At 46.9% G+C, this 18,514-nt stretch overlaps 1 protein-coding gene across 2 annotated transcripts; it reads right to left on the reverse strand.

Annotated features, from left to right (window-relative positions):
* Nucleotides 1–7,981: 7,981 nt before the first annotated feature.
* On the reverse strand, nt 7,982–18,350 carry TP53INP1 (tumor protein p53 inducible nuclear protein 1). Of its 2 annotated transcripts, XM_026049994.1 has the most exons (5): nt 18,275–18,350; nt 16,022–16,305; nt 15,186–15,537; nt 13,479–13,512; nt 11,079–11,132 (listed from the first exon to the last, which is right to left on the reverse strand). In XM_026049994.1, the coding sequence occupies exons 2-5, from the start codon at nt 16,131–16,133 to the stop codon at nt 11,115–11,117; spliced, it is 516 nt and encodes a 171-aa protein (XP_025905779.1). In that variant the 5' UTR covers nt 16,134–16,305; nt 18,275–18,350; the 3' UTR covers nt 11,079–11,114. The 2 variants fall into 2 exon arrangements, with proteins under 2 accessions (XP_025905778.1, XP_025905779.1); XM_026049993.1 differs by lacking the exon at nt 13,479–13,512 and having other exon boundaries at nt 7,982–11,132.
* Nucleotides 18,351–18,514: the final 164 nt, after the last annotated feature.

Genomic DNA, 18,514 nt, shown 5'->3' on the forward strand with positions numbered 1-18,514 from the left:
GTCCCGCCTCGCCCCACGGCGCCCACACGTCAGGCCCGTGGGTGCCGGCAGCCGGGGAGCGGCTGCAGGACCCGGCCCCACGGCATCCACGCRCTCGAACACCCCCACGTGCCCTGCCAGCCCCTGCCCTCCGCACGGCTACGCGCCAGGGGCCTTCACACGTCCCACAGCCACTGGAAACCGCTCAGAAATAAGGCGAGCTGTGGATCCAAAGGGCATTAAAGCAAGGAGCACCCGCTGCTCCTGCCCGTGGGCATTGGGAAACCACCTTTGCCAACTCTCCACATTGCACAAAACGCATTTTGACAAAAAAAAAATGCAATTCCTCGTCACCACCCATAACTTCCTTAGCTATTTACAGAGCACTCCAGTCTCTGGAACCCTCTCCCATCGCTGGCACAGACACATCACACAGGCAGGAACACACTGAGATGTTTGTGGTGGGCGAGCACCAAGCTCCAGCAGCGCACCRAGACAGCTGCTCCACGGCTTGCTCACCTGGTCTGCAGTCCCTTGTAAAACACCGGTCAGCAGCCCAGGGGAGCTGGCAGGAGCTGCCCCAGCAAGGAGGTGACCCCAAGGCACAGCCAGCACCCAGGGCCGTCCCGCCTCGCAGCACCCGCCTTCACAACGGCGGCGGCGGCAGACGCAGCCTCCAGCGGGCAGCTCTGATGGCTGRTTTCCAACGAGCTCCAAAAACAAGGTGTGGACTGCCATCCACAAGCGTCTTTCTCAGAACGTACCCGCCTAAGGCCTGGATGAACCTTAATCCAAATCTGCCCTTGGACGTTCAGCTGACTTGAAGTTCAAACCATGCCCCATGCAACTYCACAAACCCAGCCAACACGGGAACAAGAGTGACAAATCATCTTCCCCTCACATAAGTAAATAAATAATAACAATAAAGATTCATAAAATCATTGTGGTTGGAAAAGATCTTCAAGATTGAGTCCAACCATAAACCCTTCAACACCATACCTGCTAAACCACATCCCTAAGTGCCTCTTCTATCCATTGCTTGARCACTGCCAGGGACGGTGACTCCACCATTTCCCTGGGCAGCCTGTTCCAATGCTTATCCCTCTCTCCATGTAGAAATTCTTCCTGATATCTAACCTGAATTTCCTCTGGCACACCTTGAGGCCATTTCCTCTTGTCCTATGGGTAGTTATTCTGGAGAAGGGACTGACCCCCTGCCTCCCTACAGCCTCCCCTCAGGTAGTGGGTGATAAGGTCTCCCCAAGCCTCCTCCAGACTCAATAACCCCTCAGTCGCCCCTCACGAGCTCTGTGCTCCAGCCCCTTCACCAGGTTCCCTCCTTCGGACTCRCTCCAGCACCTCAGTGTCAGATCAAGGCCTCCGCCCAGCCAGTGTCAGTTTTGATAAGTCAGGAACAAGTTCTGTGGCATACTGTGAAAGAAAACCTCAGAAATACAGCAAAAGGAGCATTATTTTTAAATTAAGTGACTAAGATTTACTGGGCATTCGTCACAGTACAAATATTAAATGACTACACTGCTCATTTTTTCCACACACATTTTGCTGTAAATTATGAGGCAGTGAACTTGKGAGTTTGCTTCCAGAGTGGAAAATGCACCAGATTCCCTAAGTATCCTTGGCATGTCAGTAATTTCTCCCATAGATAYTGGGCAGCACAGGGAAAAACAGACACTAACACGCAATCAAGTGATACTGTAGACAATAGAATTACAATTTTAATGGAAGCTAACGGGCTGACTTTTTGATAGTGCAATAAAACTGGAGTGAATCCGCACTATGACATTTCCCATTTAGAGGAAATATCCTCTTTCACTGTGTGGATGTGTCCTTAGGAAAATGGGTTCAAAAGGCAGAAGGATTTTTAGACTAAATAGCATCTGCTCTCTTGGATCCTCTAAATCCCTTTAGATCAGTCTAGGCCTTTTCAAGTTTTTCAAATCACCATTTCCACAATTTTTCTATTGAAAGTGTGAACACAGCTGGAGAGATGAGAAAAAAATAGGGCCTCCCTCACGAGTTTACACAGCTCAAGTAGCTTTTCTTAKTTACCTTTTATGCACCTCTTTTATGGACTTCTTGGAAGGACTCTACAGTCTACTGTGGGTGTATAAAGCACATATTGAAAATCCTGATGATAATCCACTTTCTAAGCATGTTCTTCTCCTGAAGCTCCTGAATTCACTGACAGTTCCCAAAGGAAGCGGTATGTCATCAGGGACAGGGCTCCCTTGATCACCTGGACACCCCTAAGATTATGATCAGGATATTGGCCCCTTTTCCTATTTCATGGCAGTGAATGTTTTAGTGTGGTCATCTATTTGGGCTGCTGTATTTTGCCTTTCAGGCACATCTTTGGMAAACATTGGCTGGGTGGTCAAGCAAAGGAAAACCCCATTAAATGCTTGTGTCGTTCCTAAACAGGAATATCTTAATAGGTCCCTTCCAACCTTGAAGATTCTGTGGAAATTTTATTCCCCTAAGCCATATGTTTTGTTCTTCTTATGTTGAAGATCACAAGACTTCTTGAAGTCCTGAGAAGGACTTTGTTTTCTATAAATTTCTATAAATTCTACTTTTTCCGTACTTGTTTCATTCCAGCGTGGCCCAGTTTAACATGCACTAAGACCTGACAAAACTAACTTGAGTTTTTAATSTTATGTTCTCCTGATTTGGAAGGGGTGGCCATATTGCAGTTATTAATAACCTACTAGTTAAAAGCAAAATATAACAAGGAGCAATTCCTTCAGTTATAAGCATATTAGCCTGCCTTTCTAGGGTCAAGCACCAGCACCACAGAGCTTAGGCACGGACTAGTTCTTCGTAACCAGCCTAGGTGACGATCAGAGCAGCCTCGCAGAATCCGTGGTAGCAGTTTTTGGTCAAGAAGATGACATTCAAGAAAAGGTCAAGAATAAATTGGCAGTTTCCTTACTTGAACATCTGTTGATGAGCAGTTGAACATCTGTAACAGTGTACCACATTAAAAACGTGCATTGACATCAAACCATGAAGGAAATGCAGTATTATAAAGAGACAGTGAAAGCAAAGAGTCAGAGCTACCAGCCTCTTAAACCTGTATTTAGAAGTAGATGACACCAATTTTCTTTTCTAGCAGCCATAAACCAAACTTACAGGCTATGTCCTTCTGGTTCTTGTTAGCAGCCTCTTGCCTTCTCCTGGGGATGAAGGATCTTTCACAGCAGCAAGAAATGCAGAATAAACATGAAGGAGAAGCAAACCTTTTTCTTAAAGTCAATTTACACTCTCTCCATATCCGAATGGAGGGTCGTATTTTAACACACCCAAACCCTTGAACTCCCACTTTCAACATACGCACATGGAGAGGAACATCCTTCCAGAACAACCTCTCTTATACCCCGCAGGGAGCTCCTGGCCAAAGCCCACGCTCAGGCCTCCAGGCCACCATCACCACGTCAAGAGGCAGCACCTGTAACGAGCAGCCCATCTGCCTCCTCCCACCCACCCACGCACCCATGGATTACTGACTTGCAGCTCCAGGAAATAACAAGGCCCCCTTTCCTTACCATTTYCAAGACCGTTTCATCTCTGGGCCATAAACAAGATACCTTGTGGACCAGGAGATGGTTTTAAGTGGGGGGAAAGGAAGGAATATCTCAAGAAAAGAATAGAGATTACAGCTCAACGCTTTCTTTACCAAAACTTCCTCTTCACCATGCGCTAGGGTGGGCAGCACATTAGCAAACCCCTTTTCACTGAAGCACTGCAGCAAAAACCCTTCAGATGACCAGGGAACAGGAGGTGACTCACCATTCTCCACTGGGCTRATTGTAGATCTCTCCAAAAGGAGAGACGATTTGCAGCGGGCAAKGCCCCATGCTAAACTACTTGCATTCAATAGGGAATTGGTAATGATGAWCTAATTCAGCTGTTTGCTGGTTTCTCATGAACTGCAGAAGCCAACCTCCTCTCTCTTCACATTTAATACTAGACTTACCCATGTCTCCTCTTCCTCCATCTCATGCTACAGATGGATAGCTGCAGGTTACCCGGATAGCTTGTCCCACCAGCTGTCTTCATTTGGCTCTTTCCCCTTATGTTTGGCATAGCAATGTATGGGCAGGAGGGAAGTGGAGATGAGATCCCAGGTTCTGCAGGTGAGATGCCAATTTGGTAATTGCCCACAGATGTGTTTCTGTGGGGCCTTGAGAGGATACACATGAACTGAGGGCAGGCATGCTCTTCCTATGGGCCATCTGACACCTAAAATCCCTCTCTCTCTCTTTTTTTCTTTCTTTCTCCCCAGCAAGGATTTCACTTTGCGTGGCCACTATCAGCTGGTGTCAGCAGCAGTTTTTCAGCTATAGCTGTAATTCCCCCCCGGGTGTAGACATGGGTGTTCCTCTGATTGCATCAGTTGTCCCCTTCCTAGTTGTGATCTTGGCTTTCCTCTTTCTTTAGTAGAAATTGATCACAGCATGGTTGGGGTTGGAAGGACCTCTAGAGATCATCTAGTCCAACCCCCTGCTCCAGCAGGGACACCCAGAGCACGGGGCACAGRGCGGCATCCAGGTGGGTTTGGAGACCTCCAGAGAAGGAGACTCCMCAGCCTCCCTGGGCAGCCTGTGCCAGGGCTCTGTCACCCTCACAGKGAAGAAGTTCYTCCTCACATGRASATGGAACTGCCTGTGTTKCARCTTGTACCCATTATCCCTTGTTGAGTATGGAGTTGACCATCAGCATCCAACACTGAGAAGAGTTTGGCCCCTACATTTTCCCCTCCAGAATTTGTACACATTAATCAGATCCCCTCTCAGTCATCTCTAAACAGACCCAGCTCACTTAGTCTTTCCTCATACGAGAGATGTTCCAGTTTCTTAATCATCTTTGTTGCTCTCCACAGGATCCTCTCTAGAAGCTCCACATCCCCCTTACACTGGGGAGCCCAGAACTGCCCCCAATACTCCAGGTGTGGCCTCACCAGAGCTGAGGAGAGGGGCAGAATCACCTCCCTCCACCTGCTGGCAACATCCTCCTGATGCAGCCAGGATCCCACTGGCCTTCTTGCCCACGAGGGCACACTGCTGACTCATGGTTAACTTGGTTAGCTTCTCCATTAGGACTCCCAAATTTCCCCAACTATCCAACTTAATAGTTGATGGTCATTGCTCACATGCCTCAAATGCACATGTCATCGCCCCTTGCCTGTTCTCTCTTACTTCTCTGTGTGTGCCTTTTCAGGGAGAACTTGACTGTTTCAGCACTCAGGAGGCTGGGTTATTTTTATTATACTGACCGACAGGGTTGACCTTGCCTCTATACAGCAATGTGAAGGCTGCACATGAGAAGGAAGGGGAGATTTACAGCAAGGCTCATGTTTGGGTGCTGAAATTGAAGTCTGCTCCRGGCCTCATGACTGGTTTTGTCACTTTTTTTTTTTTTTATTTTTTCTCCTTTGCTCCTCCATGAAATTACAATATAGCAATCTGACTCACAAAGGTGTTTGAAGGTTCAAGTATCTGTATACAAAATCTTGGGAGAGACAAGACTTTCAATTTTTGATGYGTTAGCCTTGCAGTGGTAGCTTCAGGAGAGGCAGAGAGCATTTTCCTGCTAAGCTTCAGCCAYGGCCTGTTTCTTCTACAGAACCTGATCTATGGTGACTATATCACAGGAACAATTGTGCTGTAGCAGCACAAGTCTGCCCTTCTGATGAGTCATTTCTGTATGTGTTAAAAAGATTGAAGCCTGCATACGTCTGTGTCACTGAAGGAGGGAGGGCAGAGCATCTTGTGGTTAAAAACATGCACCCAAAGAAGTCAGTGAGGCAAATAAAGCCAGTACTGAAGAGCTTGTCAAGGAAACGGTGCTTCCAGCACAGGCTCGGGTCTCGAAGAATGGTAACTATCAAGCTCGTTTCATCAGAGATGCCCAAGGATTTGCATAAACAGGAAATCCAGTTGGAGAGGTGAGAAATTTAGTTAATGTAGTTGTTGATACGGCTCTTGAGCCTTTTGTTTTGCCACAATCTGCTTTAGAAACATTCAGGATGTTTTGGAAAAACATACAAACTAAATTTAAAAAGCTCTATTGAGTCTGGAGTCAGAACCAGTAGGAACAGGATCAGCAGAGGCCTTAGCCACATGGATGTCATCATGAAAGCRTAACAGGTCAAGCTTTCCTGTGTAGAAAACTAGAGCTCTTGATGTAAGCTCTGCTTACATAAGCACACAAATGACATCAACGTTACAAAATGCAGATGATCCCAAGCTGGGTGGAGTGGCCGACACTCCGGAGGGCTGTGCTGCCATCCAGAGGGACCTGGACAGGCTGGAGAGTTGGGCAGAGAGGAACCTCATGAGGTTCAATAAGGACACGTGCAGGGTCCTGCACCTGGGGAGGAATAACCCCAGGCACCAGGACAGATTAGGGGTCGACCTGCTGGAGAGCAGCTCCACGGAGAGGGACCTGGGAGTCCTGGTTGACACTACGTTAACCATGAGTGAGCAGTGTGCCCTCTTGGCCAAGAAGGCCAATGGGATCCTGGCCTGCATCAGGAGGATGTTGCCAGCAGGCCAAGGGAGGGGATCCTGCCCCTCTSCTCAGCTCTGGTGAGGCCACACCTGGAGTATTCGGGGCAGTTCTGGGCTCCCCAGGACAAGAGGGACATGGAGCTTCTCAAGAGGGTCCAGTAGAGAGCAACCAAGATGATTAAGGGACTGGAGCATCTGTTTTATGAAGAAAGGCTAAGTGAGTTGAGGCTGTTKAGCCTGGAGAAGAGAGAAAGTCTGATCCACATGAGGAAAGAATGTAGGGAGGATGGGGCTAACCTCTGTGGCAGCCAGGGGCAGGACAAGGGGTAATGGGTACCAATTGAAACACAGKCAGTTCCATCTCCATGTGAGGAAGAACTTCTTTCCTGTGAAGGTGACAGAGCCCTGGCACGGGCTGCCCAGGGAGGCTGTGGAGTCTCCTTCTCTGGAGATCCTTGAAACCYGCTTGGATGCAGTCCTGTGCCCCGCGCTCTAGGTGACCCTGCGTGTGCAAGGGGGTTGGACTGGATGACCTCTGGAAGTCCCTTCCAACCGTAAGCATTCTATGATCACTCAGCTGAAGACTTGAGATGGCAGCATGTGTCCAAATCCTGCACATTTCTTCTGAAGGAAAGGCATTCCRGCAGTAATTCYGGTCTTTGGAGGAGTTGTGTAKCTGAAGGCATCAAAGCAACAGGACAAGGAATATGACAGCATACAAGAAGCTGGACCCTCTTACAGTGCTCATCCAGGTGTCTCATAGAGATGACATCCATTCACCTTCTCACTAGTGTTCATCAGGCTGGTGCATTCCACATAAAAGGCTCTGATGCGTTTTCATTAATCTCGGAAAATGCAAACGTTGTGTTTAGCATTTGTACATTCTAGAGAAAGGCCATTTTTTTTCTCCTGCTGTAATTCACTCCCCGTGCCTTCCTTGAGAACCCATTTAGCACCAAGTCCTAAATGACTTAGGACTACATGAGTCAGATTCCTGTATACGTGGCAGTAGCAGGGTGCTACACACTCAGCTTAGCACCTCAAGCCAGCCCAAGCCCACGGGGGCAAGAGCAGCGCCAGGGACCCACCATCATGGCCAGGTAGCTCTRCTGGCAAGAGCCTGGGGACACGGTCTCGCCTGGGGCGGCCAGGGACACTGACCTGGGGCTGGCAGCAGAGAACAGGGCCCAGCAGCCGCGGAATCCTCCTYGCGCCACATCCACGCTGCGCTCAGGCACTCAGAACTGAACAGGCCACCACGCAGAACACCAGAGCAAGCTTTTAATAGGCCATTTTTATTGAGAGTTAAGATCATAGTGATTCCCATGGTGTGTGATGCACCATGAACACAAATACAGAAGATTGCTTCAGTAAATACACACCGGTTAGGCAACGCTACTTTTGGCAAAGTGCTCTATTTTGTCATTTTTCAGCTTGTATTAAACTATTAAAAGAGCCAGACATTCTTCAGTATCAAAAGGACTGCTACAAATSGAGAAGTGGCTCTGGAGAGAAGCTGCCATATATGCATAGTCTGAATGTACAGTATCAATCATAACTGAAATGTCCCTTTTGAATCTTCAAGTTTGCTGTGTAAAGTTACACCGAAAGGCACAGTTTTGTTTAAAATGYAAGTCTGTCCATTGACGAACACATACGAAAACTCAGTTTCAGCAAGATTCATGAGTATCAATCAGCATCTGAGACAGTGCAAGGCCTCCGCTTTGACCAGAGAAAAAAATCCAAATATACCATAATRTAATTCAAAACCATATAAAAAGCCACACAGTTCACGATCAAAACAGAAAACCAGAACAAATCTAATTGCCCAACAGCTCCAGGCACAAGATGGGGCTAGACCAACATAAATAGGCAAAACAAATTAACAAAAAGCCACTGATGCAGTACTCTAATCTCACACAGTAATACAGCTTCCAATATTACAAACTGAGAAGCACAGCTTTGTGCAACAAAACAGTTTATATCCTGAAAGATATAGGCTTTCATCACCAGAAAGGTATCTAGCAATGTAGTATAAAAAGATCAGTATCTCCCAATTGTAGGAGCAGTCTGAAGTTGCATTTACTTGCCTACTTTAAAATAAAAAACACTCCCCCCCCCCCAAAACACACACATACAGACCAAGACTCTCATTCTACTACCTGGGAGCCTTTATCCTCCTGACTCCATCTCTTCATTAAAAGAGAAAGGATTTCTTGCTCCTTCCGATACAGGGAGGTGGAAACTCCTTCCTTCATTTAGCTTTAAGAAAATTAAAGCTGAAGGAGAGTAGTTGCTTATATATAAAAAAAAGAAAACACAGGATTTTTCCTGAGCTAGAAAGCTGGCAGTGAAGAGAAGGAAATATAAGTTAGGCAAAGAGTTGGAGTGATACAGGTAGATAACCCGAGGCAAGTAAGAGCGTTTTTGTCAGCGACTGCACAGGGGCTGCTGAAGCTACAGCTGTTTGCAGACAAACAAGCCAGAGCTTCGGGACCACGGTGCTGCTGTACGGACACGGGCACACACTGCTGAGAAGGGTATCAAGGAAACCTCAGCAGAGCAGGGTTTGTTTTCTTTCCCTGTCCACATGGGAGTCTATGACCAACACGCAGCCAGGAGAGCACCGCTCGGTCTCGCAAACACACACCGACAGGAGTGCAGCGTGCAGCAATCCCACCTGACCCAGGAAGGGGCCCCTTCTGCAGCGACCCCAAGGCTGCAAGGGCCCTTTYCTGGGCATCACGTACAGGCCGCAGTGGCTCCACGGGCGGAACGTTCCGAGCCAACTACAAGAACTACATTTAAATTGCTCCAATTTTGCTTCTGTCAAATTAAAACATTTGGTCAAATTGAGAAACATATTGTAGGTCTAGAATAATTCACAGTACTGCTCTTACCTAAATTTCAAAGGCTTCCTACCTGACTTCCTACACCAGCATCTGTGAAAGAGCTACTGGAAGACATGGTTGAATATAACATTAATACATTAGCACTCTAAGAACTAAATGCAGTAAAACAAAGAAGAGCAAATGTTTCTTATTTTTCTCCCTTTCTTCTGGGACTTGCTTCCTCCCTTCTATAATCATTTAACCCAAATCCCAGGTTGATCTGTCAGGGTTCAATGTATCATGTGGCTGCATCAAACACTAAACTTTACCTTTTGAGTACCTGCCTCCTTCAAGCAGCATGTGGAAAAAAATATTGATAGTTTTGAACAGCTCTTCCTCCACCACTTATATCCAGTCTGTCTCCCCAAATGTTTGGGATCCAACAGGAAAGCCACCACTGCTGATGCACCTGAGGTTTCTACACATGCTGCTGTCACTGCGGTTAGTCCTGCAGGGCTGCTTCTCCCTGCCACAGGCTGCCCAGGAGCTGCTAACTCAGCATTATTTTAGCCAAGAGAATTGGGAGAACTTCTGACAAATTCTTTCTTCTAGTGATTTTTGAGCATCTCTCAACCTGTGATAACGTAACAGCAATTAGCAGCTCGGGAGCAGCCATCCATCAGCTTAACTTAATGCAGAACAGCTGACCCATCCCTTTTTTCCTTCAACAGACTAGAGATTGAACACAACAGGTTAGTTTGTTCTGTCTTTGGAAAAAAAAGGTTTTAAAAAACAAAGAGAGTGGAAAAACAGCAAGGTATTAGAGAAAAAGAGCACTAAACCCCCTAGACAATTTGGCTCTGGATCATTTGTCTACGCTTACCTATAGGTCTATTCCTCCTTTCACTCCRCTGTGAGGTACTACATCTGTAACACCAGTGTCCTGTTGTACTGCAGAAATAYTGGGGACATTTAACCCTTTTCTGACACCCATATAAAGTGTCTGACCACCTACTGACTCCACTCTCAACGCAAGSAGTACGAGGCAATGCAGATCAGAGGCCCTTCTTGAAAGAGTTCAGCACAGCTAGCTAATATCCATTGGCAGCTATAGTTTTGTTAGAGTATACTCATAGATGCTGAATGCAAATACACAAGCTGTCAAGTTCTGGTCATTTAAGCTAACCTCAAATTTTCTAACTCCATTTTGATTAATGCGAAAGTGGAACCAGTTTTTCCACCAGTTAAAAGTTTCTTTAAAATACCAACTAAATACCCATTTATACATCATAGTTTATAAAGACGTCACACCAACTATTGTACTGATAGGCTTCCAAGACACCGCTATTTAACGCCACCGTTGAGGACTCAAGGCAGGCCGCCTGGGGACACACGTGTCACTCCAGACAAGCCTAACGCTAGTGGTGATTGTGGCTGAGGAACCGCTGATCAGCTTCAGATTGACCACGCTTATCTTCTATGCACGAAAACAAGAGCAACCTAAGAAACAGAAGTACACAAAATGGCTGGAGACCCCGAGAGGCCTCAGTAATTGAACTGACGCTGGCAGGGCTGGTGCACAAACAGTCCGTTGTGCCTGGTCTGCCGGGAGGGCCCTTCCCGGGCGAGATTCAGGCGCCGGAGGCCGTTTCTGGTGGGACAGAGTCTTTCGTTACGGTCCTTCACGCGGCGGCTGGGCCAAAAGCTCTTGTTTTTCTCCAGGAGACGAGCGGTAAGAGTGGCCACGTAGCAGTGAACACGCTGTCCCAGCTCACTTCGGGCCTCCGTTCTGAAACGGAACAAGCACCTGTCAGTCTGTTTGAAAGGGAAGACAAAGCTATAAAGAGGGCATGAGGACATCGATGGCGACATCCAGCATTTCAAAAGGGAACCCTCAGGCTACTGTATGGGACAAAGATTTGGGCTGAAGTTACGCCAAATTTAACAAACCATGCTGATAAGCAAAGCTTGTTGCTGCTAACTCTCCTTTTCCTCTTAAAAGCAATGCAGTAGCCCAGGGTCATCCAGCATCCCCTTCCATCTCCCAGCCCTCCAGGTGGGAAGTGTAACATGCAGAAGCCAGAGGCAGTGTCACCCTGGCTGGTCTTTAGAAGACTTGGATGTGTTCACTAGGAAACAGCTGCCTTAAAAGATCACCTTGGACACAAGTTATTCAGGCTGAAAACAGGACATGGGCTAGCAAAGATGCTGTTTGGATTGGTAGCCATGCAAGTAAATCCCAATCACATCCATATGCAAGTAGGAGAGAGAGAAAGCAGCTGTGACGCCCTGGAAACAGCTTAAAAGGAACTTTCCTCAACCAGACCTCTGATTTCCTGAGCAAAGAGCCAGCAGATTTGGCAAATCCCTGCTCCATCATGCACTAGTTAAGAGAGCAGCCAATGCAAGCAGGGACTGAGCTGAGACAGGACGGCCCTGCTCCACAGAACAATCACTGGTGCTTCCTGAAGCTTCCGAAAGGAGGATAAGAATAGCTTGGCAGATTTAAAAATACAGCAAASCCCAAGTCTGTGTGCCACATCAATCATGTGGCAGGGAAGTTATTTCTTCCTCTCCCTAATCACCAGGGGACAACTGGTGCTCTGCACCTGATGCCAGGAAAGGGCTTGTGAGACCTAGGCTTGCCCAAGCATGAGCAAGAGCCTCTTGGGAAGTCTGTTTTTCAGCACTAAGGAAACTGCTCCAGGACAGAAGCCTCTGCCTGGTTTAACCTGCATTTATTGCTTACGGTCTCTATGGTCCAATGGAAAGTCCCCAAGAGGAGCCTGGCCTGCCATGGCCCCGTCCATCTCATCAACCTTGCTCCCAGTAAGGGGCTGGGGGACACACGTGTCACTGGCACAGGAGCCAGGTGCTGTGCTCCCACTCTGGGCCACGCTGTAGAGGACACTCCTTGCCAGTAGGAAGCCTTGCTCCTAAAAAACCCTGCCCTTTCCCCCTTTTTTACTCCTCTCCCCTCTTTCAAATACCAAAATCCACTTGTTTTTGCTGCCATGGTAGCTGCAGTGGAAAGGACTGAGAGGCAGAGGACAAGAGGAGCCATGCACGACACCCCAGCCGTCCTGCTTGTTCAGACGGAGCCTTAGACTTAACATGGGAAATACGAAGCAAGAAAGGGAGGGAACAAGTTAGCCCAGATCAGTTTGCAGGAGTTTGCAGTCTTTTCCTACACTAATTAGAGCAGTTCAGCTTACATGGAGCTTATGTTGTCTGCACAAATATARAGCTACTGTTTTCTAGGTATGGCAATTATTGAACACACTCAACAGTGCTGGAGCTCCCACTGAGGCATTACTAAGGGATCCTGTAAGGAGCTAGGAGGCCTCAACACCTCCTGCTCTTAGGATGGGCATTTCCTCAACATGCCTTTGCTTCATGTCATTAAGCTCATGAAGATCAACTGTCAATGCAGCACTGTGGTTTATCATGGAACAAACAGGGCTAACTCCAGGAGAGGGGAAGTTCATGCAATAGCCTTTTGCTCTCAAAGGAGTTTCACAAGGGAAAAGGAGAGACTTCTTCCACAGAAGAGGAAAAAAAAATTAGTTGATCCAGGATATTTCAGCCTTTTCCTTTGCTGTCACATATTCATCCAGCACTTGCTTGTAAGCCAATACTTTTTACTTGCTATCTTTTTAAGATGAAAGCTGGGACAGCAGAGCTAGAAGTTGCTGGAARGCCATGGACTCCTCTGAAACGTGGCATCTGGCATCTTAGTTGTTGCTCATGGTGGCCTGGCACTCATGAACACCAGGCACTGGGGAACAGTGCTGACTAGTSTTGACCACTGCAGGCAGAGCGTCCCTTTAGAGAGGCTAAGTCTAAAACTGCTGCTATTTTACACTTTCTAACATAGCCCCAGCATCTATTTTGCTGAAAAGCAGCTGACGTGCCCTGCTAGTTGCACTACATGAAGAGACTGCAAGAAAAATTGTAATTTTCCTGCACTTAGCATTTTGGGCTCGTTAAAGCAGACGTAGTTAGGCTTGATCTAGTAACATCATTTGGCACAAAGGTTAGTTCTAAAACCAGTATTGTTTTGGCATAGAAGGCTCTAGAAGAAGCAGTATTGCTAGCGGACTAATCAAACAGGTCCCAAAACAGCAGTACTTACTGTGCCAGTGTGCCTTAAGCAGCTTTTCTTGGCCCTACAATGTTAAATGGCCAACCATTAAACCACTAGAGATTTCAAACAGCTTGAGAAACTTTATGCATCAGTRTCATTGATTTCCCCCATTTCTGTAYTTTACTGCASCTTTAGACTTTAAACKATGCCCAGTTTTGCCACCCAGAACACTTCTCACATGCAGAAAACTAGATCCCCAATGCAGCACTGCCACCAGCACCACACTCAGCAGGGAGACCCCTGACCACACACCTCGGGGTTCAGGATCACACCTTTAGTTTCCTCAACACATTCAGGGCTTTAGCTGCTTCACACGATGCAAGATTAGCCTCTAGAATCATTTACATCCTCATCGCTAGTTCACAGGTCACTAAAACAAGTCAGTAAATGACTGTGCTTGTTACTGTCCACTGGAGATTAACAGCGTGTATGAACTGGGCCATCTTTGGACTAGACTGTGTCACACCTAAAGGGATACAGTAGTTCTGCAGATTCCCTCAGACCCCAGTTTTTAGGGGTGCTGTGTGCTCAGAGCTTTCATCTGATTTAAGCTAATCCAGACCTTAGATGCTCAAAGCCACAAACTATTCTTCCCAAATAGTCAGATCCTTAACCTCAGAGGATAAAAAAAAATGTGTATCAATGCTATGCTTCAATATTACACACCAATATATGTCTTCTCCCAACAAAAACCACCCATTTATTTGAACGAGCAGTTTCAAATATAGCAAGGACCTATTTGTAAGTTAACAGGGAGGGAACAACTTCAGTCCCTGGAACAACCTCACCACTCACTGGCACTGTTCTCTGTATGACAAAGCTCACTACTAAAAGTTTTTAATCATTTCTAAGGGTAAGCACCACCAAGAAAAAAAAAAATCAGCCTTTGTTGCTAACCAGGATTCAAACGCATACATGGGCAACAGAGGAGTCTTGATGCTCCTCCCCCAAATAACATATACATACATGTATAAATACAGTATGTTTGTATAAAGGTACAGACCATATGTCTAACACCAATAAAATAACAACAAGCATAGGTCTGTAGTCATTCTCTGTAGTTGGCTCTTTGGGACCTACAAAACCTAGCAGCAAAGTTTCCAACCTCTCTAAAAACAGAGGTTGACGTAGTCAGCCTGCAAGCAACAAGTCTGGTGAAAATTCAGTTGGTGAAACAAACCAAACATGCCAAACCTTAACTTATCACTGCATCAGTCTGTGTCCYGCACTGCCACCCTCAACCACAATGGGGAGAGGGTCTTTCGCCTTAATGTGACTAAAGGGGCACTAACACTTACGAAAACTCAAATGGAGGCTACGGAGGGGCCAAAGTGCTTTCAAGTTCGTATCATCAGCTCCATAATTTATTGCCACCAGTTTCAAGAGGACTGGAGTGTGTTTTATGAGGAAACAGGCCCCATAAACATCTATTTTAGTGTCTAACTAACCCATCTGATGGCTCAAGATACCCAACTGCTTTCCGGCACAGTCACCCTGTGTAACATTTCTCTAAGCAGGCATGAAGCTCTGACCAGCTTACCCCACCTTCTGTAGTATTCATGCTTTATTCACTGGCTCTGAAATAAGCTGGAAAATTCAGTATTAAGTGTCTGAGCTAAACAAGCAGAAACCAGATATATTTAGCAGCAGAGGTGCTTGGCAAGCAGTTTGCTTGGCAAGAGAAGTCRGACATACCTGGGACTACCTGGGCTGTGAAACTCCTCCTTTGCACAGCCACTCTCACTGAGGCCRTGGCAAGTGTTATGGACAGCATACACGGACATGCTGGGATGCTCTATCAGAAGGTTCTCCATAGGACTCGTTTCCACTTTTATAGTGGTTAATCCACCTGCAGTAAAACACGGGGGAGGGGTGATAAACCAGCTCTCCTCCATGGGGCACGAATCAAACTGGATGAAACAGGAGTCGGTGGCCTCCGGCAAGCGTTCCAAGGGAGCTGGCAGGCACGGGAAGACGGGAGAGCTGTCGGCAGCCGAGGGCTTGGCCAGGTCCTCCTCCTCTGTGGAGCAGCTAGTGCAAGTGTCCGCTGGAGGCAGCAGCGGGGAGGTTGGGAAGACACCGTGGAGGTTGGTGGTTGCAGGAGACGGAGCACAGCGAGGTCATTTGTAGTCAGAAACAGGACAGAAAAAACAAAGAGACAGAAATAAGCCACTATCAACATGTACACAAAACCTTTTACAAGCAAGGGGAGGGGAATGGGAGTCACAGCACACGTTAGACACGCAAGACAACTGCTATCAGCAGAGCAATGCAATTGTGAAATATGTCAAATGTTTTATCTGTACAAATGGTTCTGCTGAAGCCCAAGTGTAAAGCTCAAACATGACATCACTTTCTCATCCGTTTACATAATGTTTGGTAGGTTTGTTTGGAAAGCACCCCATGCTTAACCKAAGCTAAAACAGCAGGGATTAAAGTTCCTTCTGAGTCACCAGTATCTTTCTCTGGAAAGATGACAAACAGAACTAGAGCAGGAAATAGGCAGAACTTGTTTTTGACAAGTATCTCACCTATAAAATCAACCAGAATCCATTCTTCATCCTCCTTCTCACTGAACTCAGGCTCCTGGCTGGACAAGCTCTCAATCTCTCCCATGAACATGTTATTTAACCGCCGGAACATTACTAAGGCAGGAGAAAGACTTTGGTCTCTAGGTCCTTGTGTGCAAGGTTCAAGGCACAGCTCACACTGTACTAGCAGAGTGGCACAGACTTGACGGCAAAGTGCAGAGACGCTTTATCAGCTTAGGTACAGGACATGCCGAGTCATGACTGGCAAACACTTCATCTGAGACCTGCAAAAAGACAACAGGGACTTAATGACACAGCCAGAAACTACATCCCTGTGGAACAAAGGGAAAGAAAAGAAAAAATACAAGCACCATCCCCCGCCACGCCTATTATTAGTCTAGTTTGAGGTAGCAGAGAAAGTATTTCCCAGCAGGAAACACAGCAGCCTCACTAGTGCTCCTCACTCCCTCCCAGCCAGATCTCTCCTCACAGAGATGTGAGCCTTCCTCTCCAACCCTCCTCCCACACAAAGGTCCCTTTGGCTCCTGAGCCCCCCCTCTCTCATGCCAACAGGGAAAGGACATTCACACAGAGATGCTGCATCTGAGGCCTTCATCTCTCCCATCCTCCTCCTGCACAGAGGGAARGGCAGAAGGGCAAGTGAAGCAGCAAACTGCACCTTTTCTGTTTAGGAACCGCACAGCTCAGCACACCCAAACGCACCCCCTGAAGGCTCCCCAGGGTGCTCAGGGCARCATTTGCCCCTCTCTTTCCTTATCATGCAGAATTCAGGGCCACTGCCGACCAGSCAGCAGCAAAGAACAAACTGTCTTCAGGTTCTAAGTGCACTTGCTGCCTAGTTATCTGTGCAGGCTTCTCACAGCAGGTGTGTAAGAAAGTGTACAGAAAGTAGCTACTGTAGATTTTAATTAAAAGCAACCGTTTTTCAGCAGTGTATTTCCCTAAATCTACATTCAATGACAATCACTGTAGGCCTGAACTCTATTTACATTTCAAAGTAAAGACCAAAAAATMCTTTAACTATTGACAAGGTGAACATCCAGCCTTCCCAGATCACCATAGTTGCACTCAAAATATTCATGCATTGATCCAATAAACAGAAGCCACAGAATMGCTAAAGAAGTAACTAAGTAATAACTAAATGCTATATAGGAATAACATCTAGTAATTTGTGATTAAATCAGTTTCACCATAATAGTATTGGAACTAGCATAGCATGTTTGGACAGCTAGTGATTAGAGATTAAATACCCATTTTAATAATTAAACAGGCTAAAAGATACTAATGTAAAAGTAAGAATGTCTCCACAGTCAAAAAACAAGTCACCAAAGGAAAACCTTCAAATACAATCAGCCATTAACATATATATTACAGAAAATCCACAAAGTGTTACTGAAGTGGTTTATGCTGTAATATTCAGTCCAAACCAAAGGGTCATTTCTGCCTACAGTGGTCCTCCAGGGCAGACCCCATCACCTACTTGTTAAGTGTAGCAATCAGCAACTGCTTCCTGCAGCACTGACCCCTACACGCAGGCATTAATGCAGCCACCTCCTATCTGGAGAGGTACAGGAAGGCGGACGTCAAAACCCTCTCCACAAGTCAAAAGCAACACGAAGAAGTGCAGTGTGATTTAAGAAATTAGGTACTCGGTAATCCTTAGGAACAATTGGTCCAGCTGCATTTGTGATAAGAGGGTATTACAGATTACACACTGAATGCATGCCAACAATACTGTATTGTTGCACAAAAAGGGCAAATGCCACAACGGGCCATATTTTGCAGTCAATACTCTTGTACTAAGGGCTAACCCACTAGCTCTATTCATCCCTGCTAAGGCCTCAGTTAAATCTGTACCTAGTTCCCAGCAGCAGCCTTGAAGTCCAACAGACAGACAAATCCAGACCCAAACTATGCAAATGATCAGAAGTCTAAGGCTGTGTGAGAAAAAATGAGGGGAAAAAGAGGAAAAACACCAAGCCGACAGCCACAGTTAAGCATGCGGGCAGGCAGACAGACAACTGGTTACCCCTGTCCAAAATGTGCACTAGGCAGATGCAGCAGGGGCTTCTATTTGCACTTTGATTCAGTTTTTGCTGATTAGCAGGAAAGCTTAAGCCACAGACACTGCAAAACCCAGGCAGATTTTCTAGGGGAACACAGCACTTCCACACACAGCAGCTACAAAGCATCCCCCTCCGAAGGTCTCGATACTTAAAACACAGACAGAACYTGCCGTGGTGGGGGGCAAACACCACTCGCGGGCCGAGCGCGCAGCCTGCAGCTCTCCGGTTATCTTCTGCATCTAYCCATGACACTCCTGGCACCAAGCCTGCGGGAACGGGACAAAACAGCGGTCAGCTTTCCCGAGCACGGCCGCAGCGCGGGGCTCCGGCAGCACCGACACCTCCGTGCGGCCGCGGCCGCCCTCAGCCCCGCGCGGGAGCCCGGCGAGCCCCGGCGCTGCCGCCC

The sequence above is a fragment of the Nothoprocta perdicaria genome, unplaced genomic scaffold (assembly GCF_003342845.1).
Source record: "Nothoprocta perdicaria isolate Ctin4 unplaced genomic scaffold, notPer1 scaffold_64, whole genome shotgun sequence".
In the NCBI taxonomy this organism is placed as follows: domain Eukaryota; kingdom Metazoa; phylum Chordata; class Aves; order Tinamiformes; family Tinamidae; genus Nothoprocta; species Nothoprocta perdicaria.